This window comes from Ostrea edulis, chromosome 4 (genome assembly GCF_947568905.1).
Source record: "Ostrea edulis chromosome 4, xbOstEdul1.1, whole genome shotgun sequence".
Taxonomy (NCBI): Eukaryota; Metazoa; Mollusca; class Bivalvia; order Ostreida; family Ostreidae; genus Ostrea; species Ostrea edulis.
The window spans coordinates 5,279,866-5,305,995 of record NC_079167.1 but is presented as its reverse complement, the minus strand read 5'-3'; the positions used below and the strand labels follow the sequence as shown (position 1 = coordinate 5,305,995).

The window sequence follows — 26,130 nt, the reverse complement described above, 5'->3', positions numbered from 1 at the left end:
AACATCAAGTGTATTTTACCATTAACTTCAACAAAACTAAAAAAAACCACAGTTTGAATGATATACATAATTATTTTATTAAAATCATCAACTATTCAGCAAAAAGTTGAAGATAAACTAATACATCCCCTACAACAATAAGTTAAACACATATTATTAAATAATACTTGAAGTTGTATCATTTTACACCATAAGATGACTGGACTATACACATGTATATCAAAATTTTAATTAAAGCACAAAGCACATACATTTAAGTACGACTACAGAGGCGATCTTGCTGTCTGTTAGCATGGCCTTATAGAGTCTGGTGGGACGAATGCTGGACAACTCGCCCCCAAGACAACTCGCCCTCAAGACAAGTCGCCCCCTCTTAGGACAACTCGCCCTCTCTTAGGACAACTCACCCCCTTCTCTTGAGACAACTTACCCCCAATATTATAAATATATTATCACATTTTATTTTTATTTTGTGTGTGTGTGTGTTATTTACACTTTTAACCCTATAAAGATACGTCTTTTTATTTCATACTTTAACACAAATGGTAAATAATCTAATAGAATTTTACACAGATTTGATTATTGCATTTCAGAAAAAGTTATATTTTTCATAAATCAATTGGCAAGGAAAATTATATTTACTGATCTTCGGGTAATTGATGAAATGTCTCCAATACTGAGAAAATTTTGGGGTTTGGGGGTGTGTGGGTTTTTTTGTTGTTGGTTTTTTTTATCGATATACAATGTACACAAGTGTAAAGGTGAAGCATGAATATTCTGATACATGTAATTATCTTTTAATGCGTTTCTCAACTAATTCCCGTTGAAAAATAATAAAATTCCTATTTTAGAAATTGTATAACGGCTTTGCTTTACTGATTGAAGTGATTCTTTTTACGCGGGGTGATTCTTTTTACGCGGCGATTTCAAAGTGTAAAGAACTCTGATGATGAGTACCTCATAACGTTTGAAGTAAATTTTAACAGCTTGGGGGAAATCAAACAATTAGATTGAACAACAGACGCAGATTATTGATAATTATACTACGTCAGCTGTAGACCAAGCTAATGCTCTCCCTATACCAAACGCTAACTTGTTTCCGCTGAAATTATATATTTTACATGTACATAAAAGTGATGATGAATTTACTGAACCCAAACACTGGATTTTCACTGAAATCTTTCGTCTTGCATAAAAAGACACGAAGTTTGGTGTTTATGTGAACACGTCTTATTGTCTGTGATGTATATACTATCTATAAGAAATTCATTAATTTTTGCTAAAAGACCTCTTGGATTTAGACCAAAAATAACAATTGTAAACATGTATTATATGTATGATATGAAGGAGCGAGATATCTCAAGAGAGGGAGCGAGTTGTCCCGAAGAGGGGGCGAGTTGTCTTGAGGGCAAGTTTTCTTAGGGGCGAGTTGTCCCGATGAGGGGGCGAGTTGTCTTGAGGGCGAGTTGTCTTGGGGGCGAGTTGTCCTGATACCGGTGGGACAATCTGCAGCTAGAAAAGGAGTGTTCTACCCTAGCTGCCATGAAGTTCGCAATAAAAACCTTTGCAACCATAACATTTGAAATGAATACAATTATCAAACTATATTCTTTGAAATTGTAAATCAAGGCTACTTTCTAATATCGAATTTAATTTAGCTGGCTAAAGTACAGACTTGTTTGATTTACATATCACAAAGTATATTTTCAATACTAGACTCCCTATTATTTTATAATACATCGCTACAGATTTAGATATATAAATTGAAAAAAATATGTTTGATGACACTACCTATTGCATATCTTGGATGCTGCATGCAGCCATCCCAAAAGGCAAAAATCTGGAATGTCCGATTGTTCGGTGGTGTACATGACTATCATCTTTGTCATTCATGTTCTTGTATAGAATATGTCTATTTAAAATCTGTCTTCCCGATTAATTACTATCAAAACATGCTCCTCACTGTTCAATAAACACCCCAACACAGGTAGATCAGGTAAATTACAGTATCCCGATACCACGCAACACAGGTAAACAACAATGGTTGGCTATCAATCTGATTAAAATCAGATCCTCGATCCGCTCCTCTTTCTTCATCTTTTTTTAGCGACAAGAAAATATGAAAGAAGAGGAGCGGATCGAGGATCTGATTTTAATCAGATTGGTTGACTATTGTCCTGACTTTTGATTGGCTAGCCACAAAGAAATGGCACAGGATTTTAATTTCAGGTTGAAAATCTGGTTTTGTTGTCATAAATTGGGCTACAATTTTTACAAAATCAGGATTTCTTGGGGATTTTGCTTTCCCCGATCGGGATAGCAGAAATCATGCTGAAAATCAGGAAAAAAAATCCGACCTAAATCGGGAAAGTTGGCATGTGTGTATTTGTCCAGGTCATAATTTCATTAAAAAATATCAGACAAAATGAAAGTTGGTTTGGGCCATGAAAGACTGACACCATCCAGTTGTCATTGAAGCATCAGTTTGAAGATTTCTATTACAGTCAAAACTGCCATAGCGGCCCACTGTATTAAGCGACTCACTGTCGTATGTGACCATAAAAAGCCCCCAAGCCCCCCCCCCCCCCCAGACGTTACTCTATATATTGTACCTGTATTAAACGACCACCTGTCTGACGCGACTAACGACCATGATTTTTACAACCTTTTCATGTATTTTCACGAAATTTTACCTCTATTTAACGACTACGTTTTTCGATTACAACGTGATTACTACTTTCGATTTTCGTTGAGCCGACTATTCTGGGAATTATCGCCCCTAACACTTTCGTTTTCAAACACACGACTATTCTGGGAATAATCGCCCCAAACACTTTCGTTTTATAACGCATAGTTTGGTGGTGATTTTGTTTAGTAGGCCCTCTGAATAAATTATTATACCCAATCTGTCAACATGCAGGGTCGTGTGTGGTTAATTAATAAAACCCAAGTTGTTGTTTATTTAACAAAATCAAGGATAAGGAATCAAGGTCGGTGTATTTGAAGGTGTGAATTTTGACAAACTTTAAGAAGTGCCGGGTACGCTAGTTCGGAAATCAAAATCTACCACTTGTTATACCATTATGTGAAAAATTTGCCTGATTGCGATATAAATCAGGTAAATATTGTGCTTAGGACTGAAATTCTAAACGGAGTATTCGCAGTTTTCCTACATGAGATACTCAAGGTTTCCAGAATAATGACTGGAACTAGCGGCTCACTTTGACATGTCCCGAGTATTTGACACGTCCAAGTTCAAGAAAGTTGCCTGCATTAGTTCAAAGATTAAAAGATTTGCTGTGCATGTACAATGGACATTGTGATTTATTTAATGTTTCTCAAATTGAATAACATATTTCCAGCATGTATTGTACAAAAGGAGACACAACACTTCATCATTTGCTTTCTTACCACAAGCATCAAATTTTTTAGTTACACTGTACAAATAGGCTATACATAAATACTCTTTACAACAAAGTGTTTATAAGTTTTAGAAAATTTGCATGCTGTTCATGAATTAGATTTATATCTCATGTAAATGTGTAAATATGAAATGCATGTTTATTATTCTTAAACAGATTAAATGTAATTATTGATGAATAATAAATTATGATACAACCCATTGTATTCTAGATTTTTAACTATAGTGTATTATTAATTTTATTTTACAACTATTAAAACCGTACTTGATATTCTTAATGATAAATTCCAAATACATCCAGTCATCTTCTCCATTGTACAAATTATTTGCGAAATTTTATCAATTAACTGCGGAAAATAGTATGTGACCTTTTTTCCATTCTCCGCTGGACGATCTCTTTAGGTAGGTCCTTAGTCCTGGATTTTTGGGGTTTAGGTAGCATTTTTTTGTTTGGAATCAATAAATTTACATTCAGAGTAATGAAAAAAGGCAAAACAGTTAAGGGTTTCCATATTAATTTTCATTACATACACCACTAAAGTCATATACCCCGATATAGATTTTTATGAAATTCATTTGAAACAGTTATTTGTTGTTATTTTAATATAAAAACAACAAAATATTTTTTGAATTGTATTTATTTATCGGGAAACATGTCAATAACTAAAACACATGTCATTTTCAATATGTTCATCAAGTTTTAGAATAATATGTGCAAAATTATTGAATTAGCGTTATTCCCCAAAATGTTAAAAAACAAACAAATGTGGACGCATTTTCCTTATAGCATGGTTTACATATAATTTTTTCTGTTTATATTAGTAGAGTTACATCTGTTATAGTTATTCATGGGAAAAAATCCATACCTTTCCTTAATAATTTCAAATCTATAGCTTCCAGATTATGTATACCCCCATCAAAAACTGAAGTCTGGCACCATACAGCTGAGCTATTTAAATCACTCGGGATTAAAATTGTATGTAATTTCATGAAAAGACACAGATAATGATTCCTTATCACTTTGGTAAAATGTTTGTCAAAAATAATGGAAATCTATCGCATTATGGACTTGATAAATAATTGAATGAAAACAGAGTTATTGTCCTTGGATTCAATATTTTGAAACATATCATTGACTATTCAAATATAACTAAGAATTTTGAAATATTTTATGGCTAACGAGATTTTTTATAACTATTGAAAAAGATTCCAACAAAATTTATGTTCCTATCATTAAATTATTGACTTTGCAAAATCCTATGACGTCACACGAGTGTAGAACTACGTTAATACAGGTTTGACTGTATAAGGTTTTTAATATATGATACTCTGGTGATTGTTGAGGCCCATGGACCTCTTTACTTTAGCTCAAGAGATGGTTTTGTTTGGCTATCGAATGGTGCCTGTCCCTGTATTGGTATGAATGTATCGTTATTGATTACTAGTACAAAATACATTATGAAGTTATCCTTATTTGTAACAAAATTATTTTGTTAGCCCAATGTCCACTGGGCTCAGTCTCAGAGGATGGAATGACTGGTTGTCATCCCTGCAAAAAAGATGAGTACTGGATGAATGCTACACATTGTGAACCATGTCCAGCTGGTTATGTCACAGACCCTCTGCTAAATGGAGCAACTAATATTGGAGAATGTAAAGGTGAGAATCAGAATTTTCTTCTACTGCAACAGATATGGCAATACAGTTAATGTTTGAAAATTTTATCCTTTTTATTTCTTGAACATTTAGCAAGCAACCTGGGTGCATAGTTACAGTCAATGCAACCAAACATTTGTACTTAATATAGAAATTACCCTTGTCTGTCTATCCATCCATTCTGTTGTCTGTCTATCTTCTGTTCTTTCATCCAACTTAATGTTTTAAACATATTTTTATAATGGAGAGGCAAGAACCCCGTAAGTTGTAAGAACTTGTGTTCAAACCCTGTTGTATATTATATATATGCAATAAAATATGTTCAAATCAATGGAGAGGTATAAGAAGTTTTTGTTGGGCTAACGGTTGATAGGTATATATAGAAGCTTTTGTTTGGCAAAGTGGTTGATGATGACTAGCTAACCAATGTGTTGCAAACTAGGAATAAAGGTCATTTGACCAGGCCGAAATCTCTGGATTAAAATAATTAACTAAAACAAGAAATTTGGACCACAAGTTTGTGATGAAGAGACCTTTGAGACTTGCGTATATGAACAGACAATGATGTCATTTCTGCAAGGCTATAGCAATACTTATCTATATCCTAACTTTCTGATGGTAGTCATTAGAAGCTCATACTTGGCACAGATTTTGACTATCATCAATCAAGGTGATGCTAAATGAAGGTCACAATCGTTCTTTCCTGAAACTTTTGGACGAAGTTAAATTGAACAAGATATACTTGATGTAGGTGTTCATTGTTGCATTTTGATTTACAGCTCCTTGTCCAGCTGGAAAGTACTCCCTGAATGGGTATGAACCATGTGAAGTCTGTCCCCTTCATCACTACCAAACAGATGAGGGAAAAACAATGTGTAGCGAATGTTCACAGGACAAAAGGACTCTAACAACTGGCAGGAATAGTTCCTCTGACTGTGACGTCTTTGGTATGTATACTTCCACAAAAAATGATATCGCAACCAAATACACAATCTGTATGATGTTTTATTACAAAAACAACTATTCACAAAATTACATCCCAACAAATATTGCAGAATCCATGACAGCCCCCACCACTCAATGAATGTTATGATATGGACATGTAAACCTTTAAATGATATGGCACTGAGTTGCAGTATGTGTGGTGGTCAGTCGGAGTTGATCGCTGGTGACCAGATAGCTCAATTTGTAGAGCACATGACCAGAGATCAGTGGGCCCATGTTTGAATCCAGGTCTGGTCTGTTGCATTTTCTACCTCCCTGCTACATGTGTGATCTATGGGAAATTCTTAGTTTGATGGTTGTCATAGATCCTGAAAGTTTGTTCACTTTCAAACAATATAAGATTTGTGACGTTGGCAAACATTGTATGTTGACTCTCATATAAAAGTGTCCTGTTGGTCTAGCTTTTCCCCTTTGCATTTTGTTCACAAGTGTATAACAATTTACTAATCACAATCTGTTTTAACAAAATTGTTGTGAATTAGAAAAAATGTGGAAAATCAAAATCTATGTAGGATTTTGGGGGATTATCCAAAGAGGGTCAATTTTATTTGACAGTTGGGACGACTTCAACTGGAACTATAATATCTAGTAACAACCAGTCAAGTAGAGTTCCGACTAAAGTTACCTCCTTTACCTGAATCAAATCTGATCTCTAATCAGGATTAATAGAATTCAAAGATGGAGGCTGAAAAAGTGGACAATTTTTGTATGTAAAAAAGATGATAAATTAAACATAAACTATTTACTTATCAAATTATTAAGTTGGTTCTTATTCTTCTTCCGCTTCTTTCTTGCGCCTAAAACTGTCTGACACCGTTCTCCCTAACATAAAACTGTCTGACACCGTTCTCCGTAACCAGTCGATGAAAGTAATAGATATTCAAGGATATGGTAGGCTAATGTATCTAGATGTGTAAAAATGTTTTTGTTTTCAGATTGAAGAGAATTAAGGTACATTTTGGGGAAATCGAATAGGGGTGGGGTTTAACATAGAACTCTTAAGGTAGATCTATACCTACCTACCTATCCTCTTCGTGCCCGGTGGCACATAAGGCTGAAGGTAGATCTATATTCGGCCTTAAATGGACTCAATCATGAAAAAATTGCCTTTACAAGATCAACATATATTCCAGTAATAGATAGACATTGAAAAATATATATGTTGACATGCAATTTTCATTGTTATTGCTTCTCAAAAGTAAGCACTCCATCAACATTAAGGAAAATGCACTCCTTCTTTATTTTTCTTCATAATTATTATTTTCCCAAACAAATGGGCTGTAATAAGCAACACAGACTATATACCCTTTATTTAATGATATGTAATCATTTATTCTAATAAATTGGAATAAATATTTTCATAATGTACACTTTGTGAGCCCAAACATGTTAAAAGAAATACCATTTGACGTCAATATTGGTCTTTTCCCTAATTTTTATGGACTAAACCTTGAATTAATTGGTTTTAATTTACAGATTATTATCTTAGAATAAAGATTTGAGGAAGAAAATCATATGTTGACATATTATTTTAGAAGCAATCATCTCTACAACAAGTCCACCCCCCCCCCCCCCCCCCCCCCCCATAAAATCTTGAAATTATCATATCATCGCAAGACATGTGAAGTTTGAGCATATTTACAACCTTGGATAATAATTTAAACTATTCTAAACTATAACTATTATAAGATCCATGTGGTTTACAATTAAATTTTACCTTTTCATTTGAAAAAAAAAAATTCTAGAGAAGGCTTTGCACAATGTAAATGTAAAACGAAAGTAACAAACTGAATTTTGATTATATGATTAATGCATATGTGTAATGTGTGATATATCTTATATCCTGAGACAAAGTTTTAGATGAATCTCCACAGGTCATGAAATCATTTACATGTACATAAATTGGATGCATGTACATGTACGCCACTTACGCCGGTCTAAGTAGATACAATCTCAATAAGGAACTAATAGATACTGCCCCAATAATTTTGAAAAAGGAGAGAGGAGGAAAAAATGACCAATTCATGACGGTCGGTGAAATAAAACAAATTATTTGCAGCTGATCATTGAAGCTTGTGTCAATATCTGTAACATTGTAGCAGCGAACACAACTACGATATCTGTGGTCACTGGAGCAGCGAAATGGGAACTATTCTTTTTTACACGAGCGTACCATGTATTTGTTGATGATAATTTGGAACCTATTCTAACCCGGATGCTCACAAAAGAAATATTATCATGATGCTTGTGGAAATCTAAATTGATCTGACCTCCCCCCCTTTCCCATCTGTGATCTCCCCCACTTTCTGATGCCCTGCAATTCCATATGTTGAACATTTGGATCATAGTAAAACTTTTACATACATGAATAGTCAATGTACACTGAATGCCTCACGGTCATGTACAATGTAATTGACACACCCTCATCCACCAAAATGTTGTTTGTTCTCCAACTGATTTTTTTCTAAAGCTATAATCATCTCTATCTCTTCATTTCGGAAAACGGAATCGTGGTTCCACATTTGCAGATGATTGTGACGTAGGCCGAGTATAGGTCTACTTTAAGGGGGGAAATTAATTCCAGATAGAGATATAACTTGACAAATATGATAGATAGAGTCCTAGGGTCTTAAGAAATAAAAAGAGAATGACAAGGCCTACAAATTAGTATCAAGGTCAAGTGACTCCAGTGACCTTGACCTCTTACCATGAACATAAAAACTGGTATAGCTTTAAAATTGGGACTAATAGCAAGGTGGAATCTTCAGAAATAACAAAAGGATGACAGGACCTGCAAACTATTATACCTTCCTCTTTATATCTACCTAATGTTTTCCTCCCTAAACATCTCCATGAGTCTACTCTGCTATGTTTTTTGCTAAGTTTTACTAAATAAGTACTAAGTCAGATTGTGTTGAAATTAGCATTTATTACAAATGCCAAACAAAATCAAAATATTCAAAATATAAATGTCACACTTGTTGGAATTAAAGTAACATTTATCTTATCTAGACTAGCAAATCACACAATTATGGATATGAAAACATAAACAATATAATAATGGAGTACAAATGGCAAAAATACAATTATTAAGGTCAAGTGAGTCCATCAACAATAAAGTTAGGGCAGAATTGTATGGTTTTGGAACATGCTAGCATGGGAAGTTTAGCAAATCTAACACAATGCCAAAACAACTTTGGAAATGCTCATATAAAATTCAACTGATATGAAATGAGCTAAAAGAACAACCATATTCCCCAATACTTTCTTATTTTATTTCATTTCATTTTGTATTTAATTTTAAGTTTACTTATCAAGAATTTTCAGACATGAAGTCAAGTTCTTCTCTGACTGCTTTCCCACATTTTGAAAATGATGTTCTCTACCTGATATCAGCTTGTAATAGTTACAATATTGATTTTACATATTTATTGTTAGCAAGAAATTAATTAATGAATAAAGTTATATGGAATTAATTTAATATCAAGTACCGTATGTTTGCAAGTTGTAAGTAACCCAGTGTAAATGTAAGTGTAACCCAGTGTAAAACTTATACGGTACCAATTTTGATGCACCAGATGCGCATTTCGACAAATAATGTCTCTTCAGTGATGCTCAAGCCGAAATTTTGGAAATCCGAAATAACAATAAACTTGTAAGAGCTAAAAGGAAAAACAGAGTGCCAAAGACTGGAGCCAATTTCGTCTAAGGATCAGAGCTATGCATGAGGGAGATAATCCTTAATTTTGAAATGCATTTCTAAATCTTATCACAGCAATTAAATATACATCTGTACCCTGCAGTACTTTTATATATTCTGTGTCGCAAAATAAACGTGATACCGGTGTATCTGACCAATTCTATATCCGTATTTTCAAGCTAATAACGAGGTACTTAGCTACTGGGCTGTAGAGACCCTCGGGGACTAACAGTCCACCAGCAGAGTCCTCGACCCAGGGGTCGTAATGTAAAACTTATACGGTACCAATTTTGATGCACCAATATTAAACATACTTTGATGCTAAATCAATTCTCTAAGGGATATAGCTCATGAAAAAATGTATCTTATGGAGGAATTTTATTCACTGGGTTTTATTAAAAATTGAATTAGTAAACTATTTGATACTGCAAAAGTTTATATTTTTGTCCCCCCACGACAACACGGAAGGGTATACATAAAAATAACGGTGTTCATGCGTCACAGTGTTCGTCCGTCCCACTTGTCTTTGTGGACGCAAATTCTCTGAAACCACTCAACGGATTTTGTTCAAATTGTGTAGGATTGTTAGTCACCATATGTAGTCAATCATTGATTCTCCATTTTGATTCAACAAATTTTACAGGAGTTATGGGACTTTGTTAAATTTGTTCATGCTACACTATAGGAACACTTTGTGGATGCAACTCCTCAGAAACCGTTCAATGGATTTTATTCAAATTTTTAACTCAGGCTCAAGTGAGCTTTTCTGATCAAAATTTGTCCATTATCCTGCGTCGGCGTAAACTTTTCACATTTTCATCTTTTCCTCCAGAAACACTGGGCCAATTTCAACCAAACTTTGTTTAAAGCCTTCTTGGGTGAAGGGCTTTCAAGTTTGTTCAAATGAAGAACCATGCCCCCTTCAAAAGGGAGATAATCACAAAAATGCAAAAATAGGGTTAGGTAATTTAAAACTCTTTTTCTCAAGAACCACTTGACCAGAGGAGCTGAAATCTACATGAAACCTGCCTGACATAGTGTAAATTCAAGTTTGTTAAAATCATGAGCCCTGGGGGTTACTAAGCATGAGACCACAATAGGGGATCAAAGTTTTACATACGAATATATAAAAAAAATATTTAAAATCTTCTCAAGAACCATTGGGCCAAAGAAGTTTACATTTGCAAGAAAGCTTCCTGACATAGTGCAGATCCAAGTTTGTAAAAATCATTGCCCTTGGGGATTGGATGGGGCCACAATAGGGTATCAAAAATTTACATACAAATATATAGGGAAAATCTTCTTCTCAAGAACCACCGGGCCAGGAAAGTACAAATTTACATGAAAGTGTCCTGACATTATGCAGATTCAAGTTTGTCAAATCAAAATCATGGCCCCCAGGGGTTGGATGGGGCTACAATAGGGGATCAAAGTTTTACATTCAAATATATATGGAGAAAATCTTTAAATATCTTCTTCTCAAGAACCACTGGACTTGGAAAGTACAAATTTGCATGAAAGCTTCCCAACATAGAGCAGATTCAAGTTTGTTAAAATCATGGTCCCCGGGGTTAGGATGGGGCCACAATATGAGATTAAAGTTTTACATACTAATATATAGAGAAAATCTTTAAAAATCTTCTCAAGATCCATTTGACCAAAGAAGTTTACATTTATATGAAAGCTTCCTGACATAGTGCAGATTCAAGTTTGTAAAAATCATGGTCCTTGGGGGTAGGTTGGGGCCACAATAGGGACCAAAGTTTTACGTGCGAATATATATGGAAAATCTTTAGATATGCCAGAGTGACTCAGGTGAGTGATGTGGCCCATGGGCCTCTTGTTTAGGGTTGTTAGTCACCATATGTGGTTAATCATATTACACCGTCATTTTAGTTTGACAAATTTTATGAGTTATAAGACTTTGTTGAATTTGTACGTGCTACACTAAGTAGGAACATTGGATGCAACTCCTCAGAGACCGCTGTACGGATTTTGTTCAAATTTGGTAGAATTGTTAGTCACCATATGTAGTTGATCATATTGTACCATCATTTTGATTCGACAAATTTTACAGGAATTATAGGTCTTTTGTACTTTAACTTTTTTGTGATGATGGGGGACACCAGGGTACAAGTAGCAATCTTGTCTATAAAGAATCGATCAAATATTGTCAAGGGCAATAACTTCTTATTGCATGTCTTTTAAATGATTTCCCTGATATCCACAATTAATTTATATAATACATTTATGAATTATCAGTTCTTTTAAACTGTTGAAATTAAAATTTTGTCATTTTACAATCTGTGAAATTAGCGGTAAGTCCGAACGCCCGCGGCCAGTGATTTTCCTGTAAAATCTGCTTGGCAACAAGTCTGACTGGCTTGTAAAAAAAAATTACCCATCGGAGTTTTAATTTGACAAGCGGAAGTAAATAGATATTACACGCATGCACAAGTCATAGAATTAGAATAACTCGCCCCAAACAGTCATTCGTCCCATTAATTACGCATCTTCACTCGGTCTGTTCCGGATTTGTCTTGAAAATTATTCAGATTTCGCATGCATATAATTACATTTTTTCTTCGGGCAAGTGAAATTGAGGTTGGGCATGTGGATTTCCTGAAAATGGTTGCCCGAATGGCTTGTGGTTTGCAAATCTTAATATCATTGACTGATTTTAAACCTGTTTTTATTATGCTGTTTAATGAAAATGTGCAATTTTCTAATTTGTGTTTGTATGTCTGACATCTTTAAAAAGGTGGTAGCATATATTCATTTTCTTTGGTTATTGATTTAATGTAAACCATATTAAGTGGAAATTAATACAGTTTTCTACTTTGATTCATTAATTTGGTAAGTAACATGAGGGTTGAGCTATTTAAATATCCTTCTTAATTTGAATGAATGGCCTCTAGTTTTAATTTTGTAAGTAAAATAATGCTTTATATATATATATATATATATATATATATATATATATATATTAAAAGAAATAGAATAAACAGTACACAAAGTTAAAAATTTAACGCAAGCGCTTTCATTTTATAATCCTCAGGCGTTACATTTTAAAATAGTTTTGAAATGGTTTGACGTCATAAAGGCGTCCTAACATTTCACGTACATAACCACGTCATAAACGAATGAAGGGAAAAGGATTTTACGTTAAGCATATTATGACGTCATAGATAATAACAGTAAACATATTTGTTTATATATATATTAATGTTTTGTTAAGACTTTCTTCAAACAATTTTTTTTTAAATGTGCAGATCCAGCAGAATGTAATACAACAAAGAAGAACTGTGGAAATGGAAAATGCCACTTTCTAAACCATGAAGCAGTTTGTGCTTGTGATGAAGGTATTATAGTTACTGTATTTAGATGTAGATTTCAGCAATGCTACTTTTCTAGTGAAATTTCATATTCAAACATATATATTTTCTCAGAGTGATTTCTTCTGTTTCCGTTTACGTGACTTTGATATTTAATTTGATGATGTAAATGTTGGAGGCCTTCCGAGCATCCAGATAACCTTAGTATATATGAGAGAGTAAGGCTTGTAACTCTTATTACAAGGTACCCAACAGTTAAGAAATGAATAAGTAAAAGCATTTTGTTCTGCATTCTGCGACTTTTGATATCACGTATACACAGACAGCATTCGCAATGCATTGACAAATGTATCTTGTAACCTTCGTCCAGTAACATTTTGGAGTTGAAAATCTCATCTCAATTCAAAAATAAATTCGAAAGCTACAGAATGCAGTATATCTCAAAATGCCTTTATTATGTCTCCCCTTCCTAGAAGGGGGACATATTGTTTTAGTGCAAATTCTTCTTCTGCTTCTCATACAAAGTTTGTCATGGCCATAACTTTTTTAGCTCACCTGAACCGAAGATTCAAGTGAGCTATTCTGATCACATTTTGTCCGCTGTCCGTCTGTTTGTAAACTTTTCACATTTTCAACTTCTCCAGAACCACTGGGCCAATTTCAACCAAACTTGGCCAAAAGCATCCTTGGGTGAAGGGCTTTCAAGTTTGTTCAAATGAAGGGCCATGTCCCTTTCAAAGGGGAGATAATCACAAAAATGCAAAAATAGAGTGGGGTCATTTAAAAATCTTCTTCTCAAGAACCACTGGGCCAGAAGAGCTGAAATTTACCTGAAAGCTTCCTGACATATTGCAGATTCAAGTTTGTTCAAATCATGGCCCCTGGTGGTAGGATGGGGCCACAAGGGGGGATCAAAGTTTTACATACAAATATATAGGGAAAAACTTTAAAAATCTTCTCAAGAACCACAAAGCCAGAAAAGCTGAGATTTACATGAAAGCTTCCAGACATAATGCAGATTCAAGTTTGTTCAAATCATGGGCTCCTGGGGTTGGATGGGGCCACAATTAGTCTTCACGAAAAACTTTGTAAAGCACAGGCCCCTCGGGCCTCCCAGTATAATAATTGTGCAAGCCCGAACAATATTTTGCAGGCCCAAAATGTTTTTTTTCTAATTTAACCTCTTGTCATTTGCTGATTCTACACTATAGATACATGTATGTTCTACTGTAGGAAAATACAGGTCAAGATGATAATAGTTAGAGAACAACTGACATCAAAAGGATGATCTTATTTTATTTTTCAACATATTAATCTCGCAGATACATCAGCAGCTCATGTTCAACTTTGTTTTGTATACACCGCGTACAAAACATTTTGTCAATCAAATGTTAGCCAAGGCCTACCCTCGGTCCAATGGGGCATGAAGTTTCATTTTTTTCTCCTCGTACGACAGTTTTTTTTTTGTGTTTTTTTTATCGGATGGTTGTGATTGTGAAATACGCTTGGGTGGTTTTGAATTTCCCGGACGAGCCCCCTCCCTATACTTCAGAAAAGGCAGCGTGGTTGATAATTTTTCTATGCTAAATTTGACTACTAAGTCATGACATTTAGTCTGAGTCAATCTCACGCTTTATTTGTAATATATACAGAACATATAAGAAAACATTTACAGGCCCGCCGGACTCCAGGGTTTAATATTTTAAGAAGCCCGGTCCCGATTTTACTGGCCTCGGGCATCGGGCCACTGGTTAACGTCGAAGACTGCACAATAGGGGATCAAAGTTTTACATACAAATATATAGGAAAAATCTTCTTCTCAAGAACCACTGAGCCAGAAAAGCTGATTTTTACATGAAAACTTTCTGACATAGTGCAGATCCAAGTTTGTTCAAATCATGGCCCCCGGGGGGTAGGATGGGGCCACAAGTGGGGGGGGGGGGGATTCAAAGTTTTACATACAAATATAGGAAAAAGCTTTAAAAATCTTCTTCTCAAGAACCATTGGGCCAAAGAAGTTGACATTTACATGAAAGCTTTCTGACATAGTGTAGATCCAAGTTTGCAAAGGGTAGTTTGGGCCATAATAGGGACTAAGGTTTTACATGCAAATATATATGGAAAGTCTTCAGATATGGGCCAAGGTGACTCAGGTGAGCGATGTGGCCCATGGACCTCTTGTTGTCTTTTGACATAGGCCTTTGATATTTGGAATGTGGTATGTTGCGTTCCATTTCTTTTTACCTTTGAGCATTTTTTGTTGTTGTCTGGACCATAACTTTTTCGTTTTTTGACATAGGACCATAACTTTTTTCGTTTTTTGACATAGACCTTTGATACTTGGTATGTTGGTAAGTTTTATTTACTATCATATGTTCACAACACTGTTCCTTGGATACCATCATAAGAAACCCACAGTCAGTCGCACTTCTTTTACCTCTTGTGGGACACAACGTCAATATTTTCGCATAACTCATTAAAATGTATGACCTTACATGACCTATCTAGGACCAATGGGAATTGTTGTAAGTATTCACAAAACTCTTAAGTATCAGCAGTCGTGGCCGCACCTATGAAAGTGTGTGTGTTTTGTTGTGTCACTTTCAAAGATCGAGTTTACAGGGCTCTGTCGTAAAAAACTTCACTTGAACTGTACAGCTATGCTGTAGAGTGCCACAACTTTCACCCAACAGACACATTACTTGCATGCAGCCTATGTACAAATAAATTAAATCAGGTAGGCAAATTCAATGAGTCAATGGTCATAAAAGTGTTCCAGATGAAGGGGGAAAGAGATAAGTAGTTAGGTTTGTTTATATTTTGAATAAAATTGATTTTAACACAAACTGACAAAGAAGTTGTAAAGCATCTCGCATCAGAAGCCTTGTTTTTCTATGCTCCTGAACAATGGAAATAGGGGGCTTTTTCATTGGTTGAATATCGCAATAAGGAATGGTAAAGCGACCAATAGCATAAAGAAGCTGAGACACACCTTCCAGTGGAAATATCGGCATTGTGTCCCATGGGAGGTAAAAGAAGTGTGACTGACCAACAATGCTTGAATACTGATCCTTAAGGCTACCAGTATATTTATCATCATAATGTACGTGTATTAAATTACCAATGCTATTTAAAATCATCTGACAGTAGATGTTGTAACTTTATGAGATGAATTCTTTACTTTGGTCATTAAACAACAGTTTTTGCAAAACCTTGATAGATAGAATTATTACACCACATCCAAGTAATGGTAATCTGTAATAATAAATGCATAAGCAATGCAGCTAAACACTTATTTTATAACAATATATCCAAAATATGGTAACCGCTTACAAATTTAGATTTATTAGCTCACCTGAGTTACTCAGGTGACTTCTGCAATTGGTCTGCGTCCGTCGTCTGTCGTGTGTTAACAGTTGAACATTTTTAACTTCTTGATAACTACCATTCCAATTCTTTTCAAATTTGGTATGAAGCATTTTTTGGACAAGGGGGACATAAGTTGTAATTTTCAGGACTCCTGCACCCCTGGGGCCTTTGGGGTGCAGCAAAAACTGCCAAAAATTGACCAATTTTCAAAAATAAATTTCTCTGGAACCACACATGTGTAAGAAAAACTAAATGCATCATGATGTAGAGCAGGAAGGCCTCTACCAAAATTGTAAATTTTATGATTCCCAGGGTAGCGTTTCTCACCCTAGGGTGGGGCCAAACTTGGTATATAGTGTTTATATGTAAAACACTTAAATAACACCTTCTTTAGTGCTATTGATACTAAATAGATGTTTAGAAAAAATAGGTAGTCCTTTACCAAACTTGTAAAATTGATGATACCAGAGTTTTGCATGTGACTATATAGGGAAAATCTTTTAATAATGTTCTTCTCAAGAACCACCTGGCTATAAAGATTTAAGTGAAAGCTTCTTGATATAGAGTACCGGTAGATTCAAATTTGTTCAGATCATAACCCTAGAGGGTAGGGTGGGACCACATTAGGGGATCAAAGTTTTACATGTTGATATATAGGAATAGCTTCTTCTCCAGAACCATTGGGCCAATTTAAATCAACCTTGATACAAATCATCTTTAGGTGAAGGGGATTCATGTTTGTTCAAATGAAGGGCCATGTCCCCTTCAAAGGGGAGATAATCACAAAAATGCAAAAACAGGGTGTGGTAATTTAAAAATCTTCTCAAGACCCACAGGGGCAGAAAAAAAATGAAATTTACATGAAAGCTTCCTGACAAAGTGGAGATTAAAGTTTGTAAAACTCATGACCCCTGGGGTTGGGTGGGCCACAATAGGGGATCAAAGTTTTACATGTGAAGGAAACCAAACTAAATGGCATAAAGCATCCATAGATGAAATTTGTTACTTTGAAAGGCCATATCTGTCTAAGGGCATTATGATATTTGATGAATTTGTATTCAAGTTCAATAATTAAGTTTGATAATCAATGAATTTTTAGTCGTTACCTTTGAAAAGTGTATTCGGAACCAAGCTGCTTGTATAATGATAGTTTTGTTCAAGCTTGTTTATTGCTAGGAACTGGCTGTTCAGGTGAGCGATGTGGCCCATGGGCCTCTTGTTTGTATTTACATTTTCATGTATTTTTTAAGAATATAAACTAGATATAAGTACTAAAATACCATATGGTTTACCCAATCATTACGTTAAATGGAACAGCCAATGCATCTTTGACCTTGATGATCGCTCCATATTTGGTAATGATTATGCAGACAGGTGGTGCTAAAAAACTGGATCAAACTAGTTTGCAACAAACATATACATTTTTGCAGATGGAAGCAATGTCAATTTCAAAAGAAATATAATAGAAAAGTTAATTTAAATTTAAACAATATTTTATTATGTATGAAACATAAATGGATTAGGCAGCAGGCTTGCAGCCTATATAAGCCTTCTCCAATAGAAAGTTTCAGTGAATGTAAATATTATACAGTAAAATCTTTTTCAAACTGCACAAATCTACAAGAATACACACTCATATACCCTGAAGACACTTTCACTGACTCAACTCAAAATTTAAAATAAAGGATACTTTTAAAACTGAGGTGCAAATGAGAACACCAAGCAATGTGGTAAAAAATGATATTCTGGTGTTATAAAGAATTCATGCTTTTCATGGTTGGTCTCTTTTTCTTAGCTCATCGGGATGAATGTCTGGAGAGTATTGTCATGACCCTGGTGTCGACATTGGCGTTGCACTTAAAGGGGAAAACTTTAACCTTGGCTATATCTTTTCAACCAAGGAAGATGGGGCTTTCATATTTCACTTAAAGATTTCTCATGACCAACCTTTCCTTTGGTACCGATATATTTGACCTTGGACTTAGACTTTTCAAAAACTTTAACCTTGGCTTTATTTTTTTAACCCAGTGAGATAAGGCTTTGATATTGCCTCATGATCAGGCCTTTCATTTGGTACCAAGACTTGTGACCTAGTGACCTTAACCTTGGACTTTGGTTTACTTTTCAAAAACTTTAACCTTGATTTTACATTTTGAACCAAGAGGGATAGGGCTAAGATATTTCACATATAGATTCTTCATGATCAGGCCTTTCATTTGGTACTAAAACTTTTGACCTAGGGCTTTGACCTACTTTTCAACAAGTTTAATCTTGTTTATATCTTTTGAACCAAGGAGGATAGAGTAAATAGAGTCAGGCTTACTATACCAATACACATTAATTGTGACTTTAAAATCCCTGGTGAGTGTTGTGATAGGACAGCGTCATCACTGTCAGCACAATTATCCTGGAGAAGTCATGTCTGTTGTATTTTGGTTTACCCACTACACTTGATCTATTATTATCATGAGTAATTTGTCATTCGTTTAGCTACACAATTATCATCTCTTAATCAACTCTATCCTTTCCCTGACACTGTGTTTACTTAGTGACACTTGCCCCGAGAAAACCGTTTGCATGGGATACAGTTAATTTCATAAACAATCACGTTGTAATAGAGTCAATAATTGTAGTCTAAATTATCTTTTAACAATCCTTTATCAAAAACGTTTTAGACAGTAGATATGAATATTTCAATATTAAATCGGGTTCGCAATTCAATTTTACCAATAAATGATAGATTTACCGTAAGTCAAGTTATTGAGAGTTATGTAAATATTTTAGAAAATGAAACAATATAAACTTACGATAAAATCAAATCATTAGAATATGTAAATACTTGTACTTTATGCATAATCATAGAATACATATATAATATAATATGTCTAGACTTCTGTCAATGATAAGAATGATAATTATCAGAGTTGTTTAAAAAATACTATACATTAAGCAGTCCAGAAAAATGCCTATCATTCTTAGGACTTGTTTATAAATCGAACATAAAGTTTTGGACCAAAATCCAACTCCTAGGCAAGTACATATGGTAATTGTTTGACATAAACCTTGTTTTTCTTTTTATAAACAAATGTAATCTGTGCGAATTCCTTAAAATCATATGTTTTAATCCATGAAAACACTCTTTTGCTCTTTTGAACAGGATACAGTGGTAATTCATGTGAAACTGCCCTTGATGTTTGCCAATCCATGCCTTGTTTTAATGGAGGAACCTGTGTTCAAGATGGCAGCAGCTTTAACTGTACATGCCCTTCATGTTAGTCTTGTCTTTATTATATACTTTATTTATCTCAATTGTATTATATTTCATTTACAGAGTCATTTAATCATGTTGTTAACTTTTATTGTTGCCTTGCATACTGATCTCTATCCCTGACCTTGGCCTGTCTATTTGTCACAACTTCATTCTTAAAGATACTCGCTTAAGGTAGCTCATTACACCAAATTTTTATTTACTAGTAATGGCTCGTTAAAACACCTCTTATGGAGTATGATTTCACCATCATAAGAGTGATACAAGCTCTCAATTATTTTATATGATTTTTTAAAAAAATTCCCAGAAGGATAAAAAAAAAAAAGGTGTTTTGTTTGCAAATAAGAGATTTTGCTGTGAATTGTGCATGATAGGAATATCTAATAAAACATGCCTAAAAGACTCAGAAAAAAAAACCATTCAAATTTTTTAGAAAATAAAAAACGTTATTGGTTGATATTTTTTCAATCTAATACTATGGATAAAATCTTCAAAAAACATGTCAGTTAGAAAAGAGATATATCGAAGAAATATACTTTAAAAAGAAATCGAAATGACCAAATTTCAGATATATCACTATATTCAAACAAGAGAAAACAATACCGATCCCAATCAAAATTGATAGAAACTACTAAAATAATCATATTGTTGCTAATTGTAAGCACTTTTCATCAAGAAATTAGTTTCCTTTATAAATTTGTTTAATTTGTAAACCATTTCACATCATGGAAATGAAATTTTCTGATTACAATGTTCTCTATGACTACTTTTTTATAATTTCGATCAGGCTTGGTTCAAATTTGAAAAATCGTAATATTTCTGAAATTTGACCATTTCACTTCAATTTCTTTTGAAAGTATATTTCTCTGATATATCTTAAATCTAATTGACATGTTATTTGAAAATTTTTATCTGTAAGCAAATGTTTTCAATTTTCATAAATATTTTTTTATTCAAAAAATTAGAACGTATATCTGAGTCATTTAGGCATGTTTCTTAGATATTTGAATTATGCATCAAATCACAGCAAAGTCTGGACTTTAAGAGTATCTTATTTTCAAACCTTTAAAGCATCTTTTTTTTTTATCATTCCAGGATATAAATCACAAAAACTTCATATAAAATACTTGAGAGCTTTTATCACTCTTTCGATGGTTAAAATCATACTTCATAAGAGGTGTTTTAACGAGCCTTGAAATAAAATATTAGTGTAATGAGCTACCTTAACTCCAATAGCTTTTAAAGAATAAGCTTCAACCTTTTACAAAATATTAAAGATGATTTCCTAGGCCTATGAAATTGCAAAAAATTATTTGATAGTAAAGAAAATATACATGTATGTTCTATGGAAGATGTTGCAATTAATGTAATGAATGCAAAGGTAATTTGCAAAATTGGCAAAGGTTGATATTTAGAATTTACTTTTGCCTTCAGTAGTTTTAATTATATGTCCCATGATTCAATCAAAACTTGCATATTATGTATATTTTATAATTGGACTTGTTTACTTAAAGATTACCAAGATTATGTTCCAAATATCCTGTGATGTATTTAAATATATCAAAATTCCATTGCTCGTACCTGCAATATTATACAATTATTGACTTTTTCTCAGTGAATACAATGCTTTAGCTACCTCTGTAGTACATTATTCACCGAGCCTCAGGAGAGCAAGGTGAATATTACATTTCATGGTTAGTTGAAGCATTGTATTGAGAGAAAATGTTAATGATTGTTTTATCAGATGATTGAATTATTTATAAAAATATTGCATTTAATTTTACTAGAGCTTTCAAAATGATATCTTGTCAGTCATTTTATTTAAAGCTAAAGTGCAAGACTTAGTCAAAAGTGATTAGAGACTCAAGTTTTCAATGGATGACTAAAAAATAATAATCAATCTTATCAGTATTGAATTTGTCAATTGAATTTTTGTCCAGTGTTGGAAAAATCAAATGTTACATTCACCTGGACCATGTGGAGGTGAATAATGTTCTTCTTTTTTTTTTTTTTTTTTTTTTTAGCTCACCTGAGCTGAAAGCTCAAGTGAGCTTTTCTGATCGCCTGTTGTCCAGCCGGCCGTCTGTCTGTAAACTTTTTACGTTTTCGACTTCTCCAGAACCACTTGGCCAATTTCAACCAAACTTGACCAAAAACATCCTTGAGTGAAGGGCTTTCAAGTTTGTTGAAATGAAGGGCCATGTCCCTTTCAAAGGGGAGATAATCACAAAAATAGGGTGGGGTCATTTAAAAATATTCTTCTCAAGAACCACTGGGCCAGAAAAGCTGAAATTTACATGAAAGCTGCCTGATATAGTACAGATTCAAGTTTGTTCAAATCATGGCCCCCCGGGGTCGGATGGGGCCATAATAGGGGATCAAAGTTTTACATACAAATATATACGAAAAATCTTCTCAAGAACCACTGAGGCAGAAAAGCTGAGATTTACATGAAAGCTTCCTGACATAGTGCAGATTCAAGTTTGTTCAAATGATGGCCCCCAGGGGTATGATGGAGCCACAATAGGGAATCAAAGTTTTACTTACAAATATATAGGAAACATCTTTAAAAATCTTCTTCTCAAGAACCACAAAGCCAGAAAAGCTGAGATTTACATGAAAGCTTCCTGACATAGTGCAGAATCAAGTTTGAATAAATCATGACCCCCGGGGATATGATGAGGCCACAATAGGGGATCAAAGTTTTACATACAAATGTATAGGGAAAATCTTTAAAAATCTTCTTCTCAAGAACCACTGAGTCAGAAAAGCTGATAAAAAGCTTTTTGACATATTGCAGATTTAAGTTTGTTAAAATTGTGGCCCCCCCAGGGGGTAGGATGGGGCCACAAGGGGGGGGGGGTCAAAGTTTTGCATACAAATATATACTATAGGGAAATCTTTAAAAATCTTCTTCTCAAAAACTACTGGGCCATGAAAGTGGAAATTTACATGAAAGCTTCCTGACATAGTGCATATTCAAGTTTGTTTAAATCATGGCCCCCGGGGGTAAGATGAGGCCACAATAGGGGATCAATTTTTACATACAAATTTATAGGGAAAATCATTAAAAATCTTCTGAAAAATCACTAAGCCAGAAAAGTTTACATTCACATGAAAGCTTACTGATCTAGTCCAGATTCAATGTTGAAAAAATCATGGCCCCTGGGAGTAGTTTGGGGTCACAATTGGGATCAAAGTTTTACATGCAAATATATAGGGAAAATCTTTAAATGTGAGCCAAGGTGATTCAGGTGAGCGATGTGGCCCATGGGCCTCTTGTTCTAATTTGTTTGATCTTGACCAATCAGAAAGCTCGGAATTATACAGTCATATAATCAGAATTGCATTGTCAATATCAACAGATAGTACTAAAAGCTTAATTTTAGAAAAATACTTGAGTATTTTGTTATTCTTCAGTCTTTTACCAGCTATGGTCAATGGTTGATATGTTATTTTTTAAAGGACATATCTCATGTTTTCAAAGTATGCAAAATTAAATGCATTTTGTCTTCCTTTAGCTTATAGTAATTTATTCTAATAGTTCGTTCGCTGAAATATTGAGATAATTAACCACAATACAGAATTAAATCTAAGCCGGGGCCGGCCGATTTCAAAAGTTAGGTAGTCTCGTGGTACAGTGACGACATATGCACCCTTCTTCGATCAACTGATTGTGAAAGTAGTGTAAGATAAAACTCAGCTTTTACCGGCCTAATTTATTCACCAAGGACTACATTTAAATTGATGTTGACAAATTTTCTCAAGTTTTATATATTTTTGTCACCATTGCATACAAATACCGATGTTAATACCCAAATATAGCGAGGAAAGCAAGTACATGTATGAAATCGGCAATATCGCAAGTAAATAATGTTTATATGGGTCGCTGTCTAAACACTGTTTGATAATGTTATTCCTTTATACATCTGTAATTTTTCTAAAATAAACAGTCCAGTTAATATTTATTTTAGGATTAGACAAATTATGATATGTTACATTGTTGACAACCAGGCCTAGCTACTGTCACGGGTGCATTTTGAAAAGAAAAAAATTAAAAGAAGAAAAAACCACACAGACAAATGAATAAAAATAATCTAATTTAAAGTGAAAATCATATTTTATTTTAATCAAGCAATCTTATTATTATTTTTGAATTGTGATCTGCACATCGTTAGGAAGTGGGAGCACTGTGTTATAGCGTACTGATGCACTCAAGATGTTACAAGTTCAATGAGAAATAATTTTATAATTCAATTTAAAGTTAGGAAATACAATATTCTATTATCTATAATTAAAAGTCTAGTTATTTTGTATCTTTAAATTTGTTTTGTAAATCTACCAGTTGGTAGAAACTGGGAGCACAAGTTAATATGTTATTACAAGGTGAAGGTCAGTTGATACGATTGTGTATTGATTTTGAAGACCAGAACAGAATTTTGTATATGCTGTAGGCTTAGCAGTGCTTATAGCTTCGATGTATCCATTTTCTCACAGTTTATCAGGTAATGTTCTGGCTCCAACAAAAATTATCCACGTCTTTTTTCTGATACCTTCCTTCGAAAAATTTAAAAATACTCAGTCTAAATCCTTTCTACCGACTAGTACACCCTTAAATGGCACAAAACACCTTAACGCAATGTTATTTAGAAGCTGTGAATGTGATAATTAGTATATTGCAGATTAAATCTAATCTGTTTATGAAATGGCTAATAAATTTTTTCAAACCCGAGGGCGCATATGACATCACACATAATGGCGAAAGTAAATATGCATATCACAAGATTTGAATTCCATTGCTTTCAAACTCGAAAACTATGCAAAATATTCATTAAAAACACATTTAAAGTAGTTTTAGGCATGAAAAGAATTAATTTTGCTGTAAAAAATGAAAAAGTTTAGAAACATGCGTTGTGTCTTTTAATATTTCATTTCATAAATCTGTTTTCAGCACATGTCTGTAGTTTAGTTCAAAAATATCATTTGAACAAAATCAGTTATACCATAATGACAATCACTTTATTTTCTGAATTTGTAGTGACAAGTTGCATACTGCAGGAATGGAGTGGTAGTTTTGTTGTTGATGATGCTGATTATGAAAGAACACAAAAGAAGTCCCTCGCTCTCTGTAAACAAGAATGTGATCAAGACGAGAAATGCAAAGCCATGTACCACCTGCAAAGCTTTTGCTTCATCATATACAAAGATGTTTCTCCAAAAGCCTACGCCTCTGGAGATTCTAAATACTTTTACAAAATCTGTAATCACACATACTGTAAGTACTCAAAGGTGTTCTCCAAGTACCGGTACACAATAATCCTGTCTCCCTTTCAAAGTTATGGAATGAGAATGAGGTCATATATAGGTACATACCACTAAAACCTTCAATGTAAGAACTGCGCATGCCCGCATGTGCATTGTTTTTAGTCTTCATATGTTGGACTTGCTGTCAGTTCCTTCAACGTTATTTAATTGAAGTCTTTTGAAATTTATCTTGTAGATATATATCGGGATTCATAATGTATCGAGTACCACAAGCACATGTGCTGAAATTTTATTGGATAATACTTAAATGTTTAAAACTGATTTCTTCAGTATGAAATGGACTGAACATTATGAAATAGTTGTATATTGAGACACTTAACACATGCAATGTACTAAAATATGACACCATTTGGTAAATAGGGGCATGTTTGGGGAACATCTGTAATGGTCCCTGTTACAATTAGCACTTGTTCTTCTTCAAACCAAATTTTCTTTCTCAACCTTTTTTAATATCTAGAATATTGCCATTATATTGAAACTATTTCTTCTTTTTACTAACCCCAGGACGAACCAAATAATGCCGAAAAAAATCAAAGCGTGCAGGCCATGCCTACAGTTTCGTGCAGACCGTTCACATTGCGTGCGAGCCAATTTTAAGCCTACAAAGTAGTCAGCATTTTTTGCAAACCGTTCACCGCAGACCATTTAGCACAATCTATTTCAATCATATTTTGATTGTTTCTTTCTGTTTTGTATTTTCCCTTCTTATCCAAGGTGACAGGTTCTTATCGACTGGCTAATACCTTGTCGACTGGCTAATACGATATCTAGATCCAACTCTCGCCCGAGAATATGTTCCTGTCTTACCTAACGAGAAGTTTATTTTTAATCATTTTATCTGTTGTCATACATGTATTTTAAAAATGTATAGGTTTATTCAACATCTGTCTTTAACAAAAGGCATGGAATATACAAATTGCACACATGTTTTAACGGCATTCAGATTGATTCGTACAAAAATAGCGAAACAGATGCAACTTTTTCAATGAATTTGATAGAGCAATGAATGAATAAAGTTGAATAATCAATATTCCATGCATCTTTTTCCTTT

General features: G+C 34.0%; 1 protein-coding gene across 1 annotated transcript in view; it reads left to right on the top strand.

Annotated features, from left to right (window-relative positions):
- LOC125672113 (uncharacterized) overlaps positions 1-26,130 on the top strand; it is a 197,988-nt gene that overhangs the window by 93,912 nt on the left and 77,946 nt on the right. Inside the window, exons 29-33 of the mRNA XM_056161740.1 lie at positions 4,919-5,080; positions 5,857-6,024; positions 13,055-13,144; positions 19,644-19,757; positions 24,793-25,029. Coding sequence (XP_056017715.1) covers positions 4,919-5,080; positions 5,857-6,024; positions 13,055-13,144; positions 19,644-19,757; positions 24,793-25,029 — 771 coding nt within the window. The remainder of the gene's footprint in view (positions 1-4,918; positions 5,081-5,856; positions 6,025-13,054; positions 13,145-19,643; positions 19,758-24,792; positions 25,030-26,130) is intronic.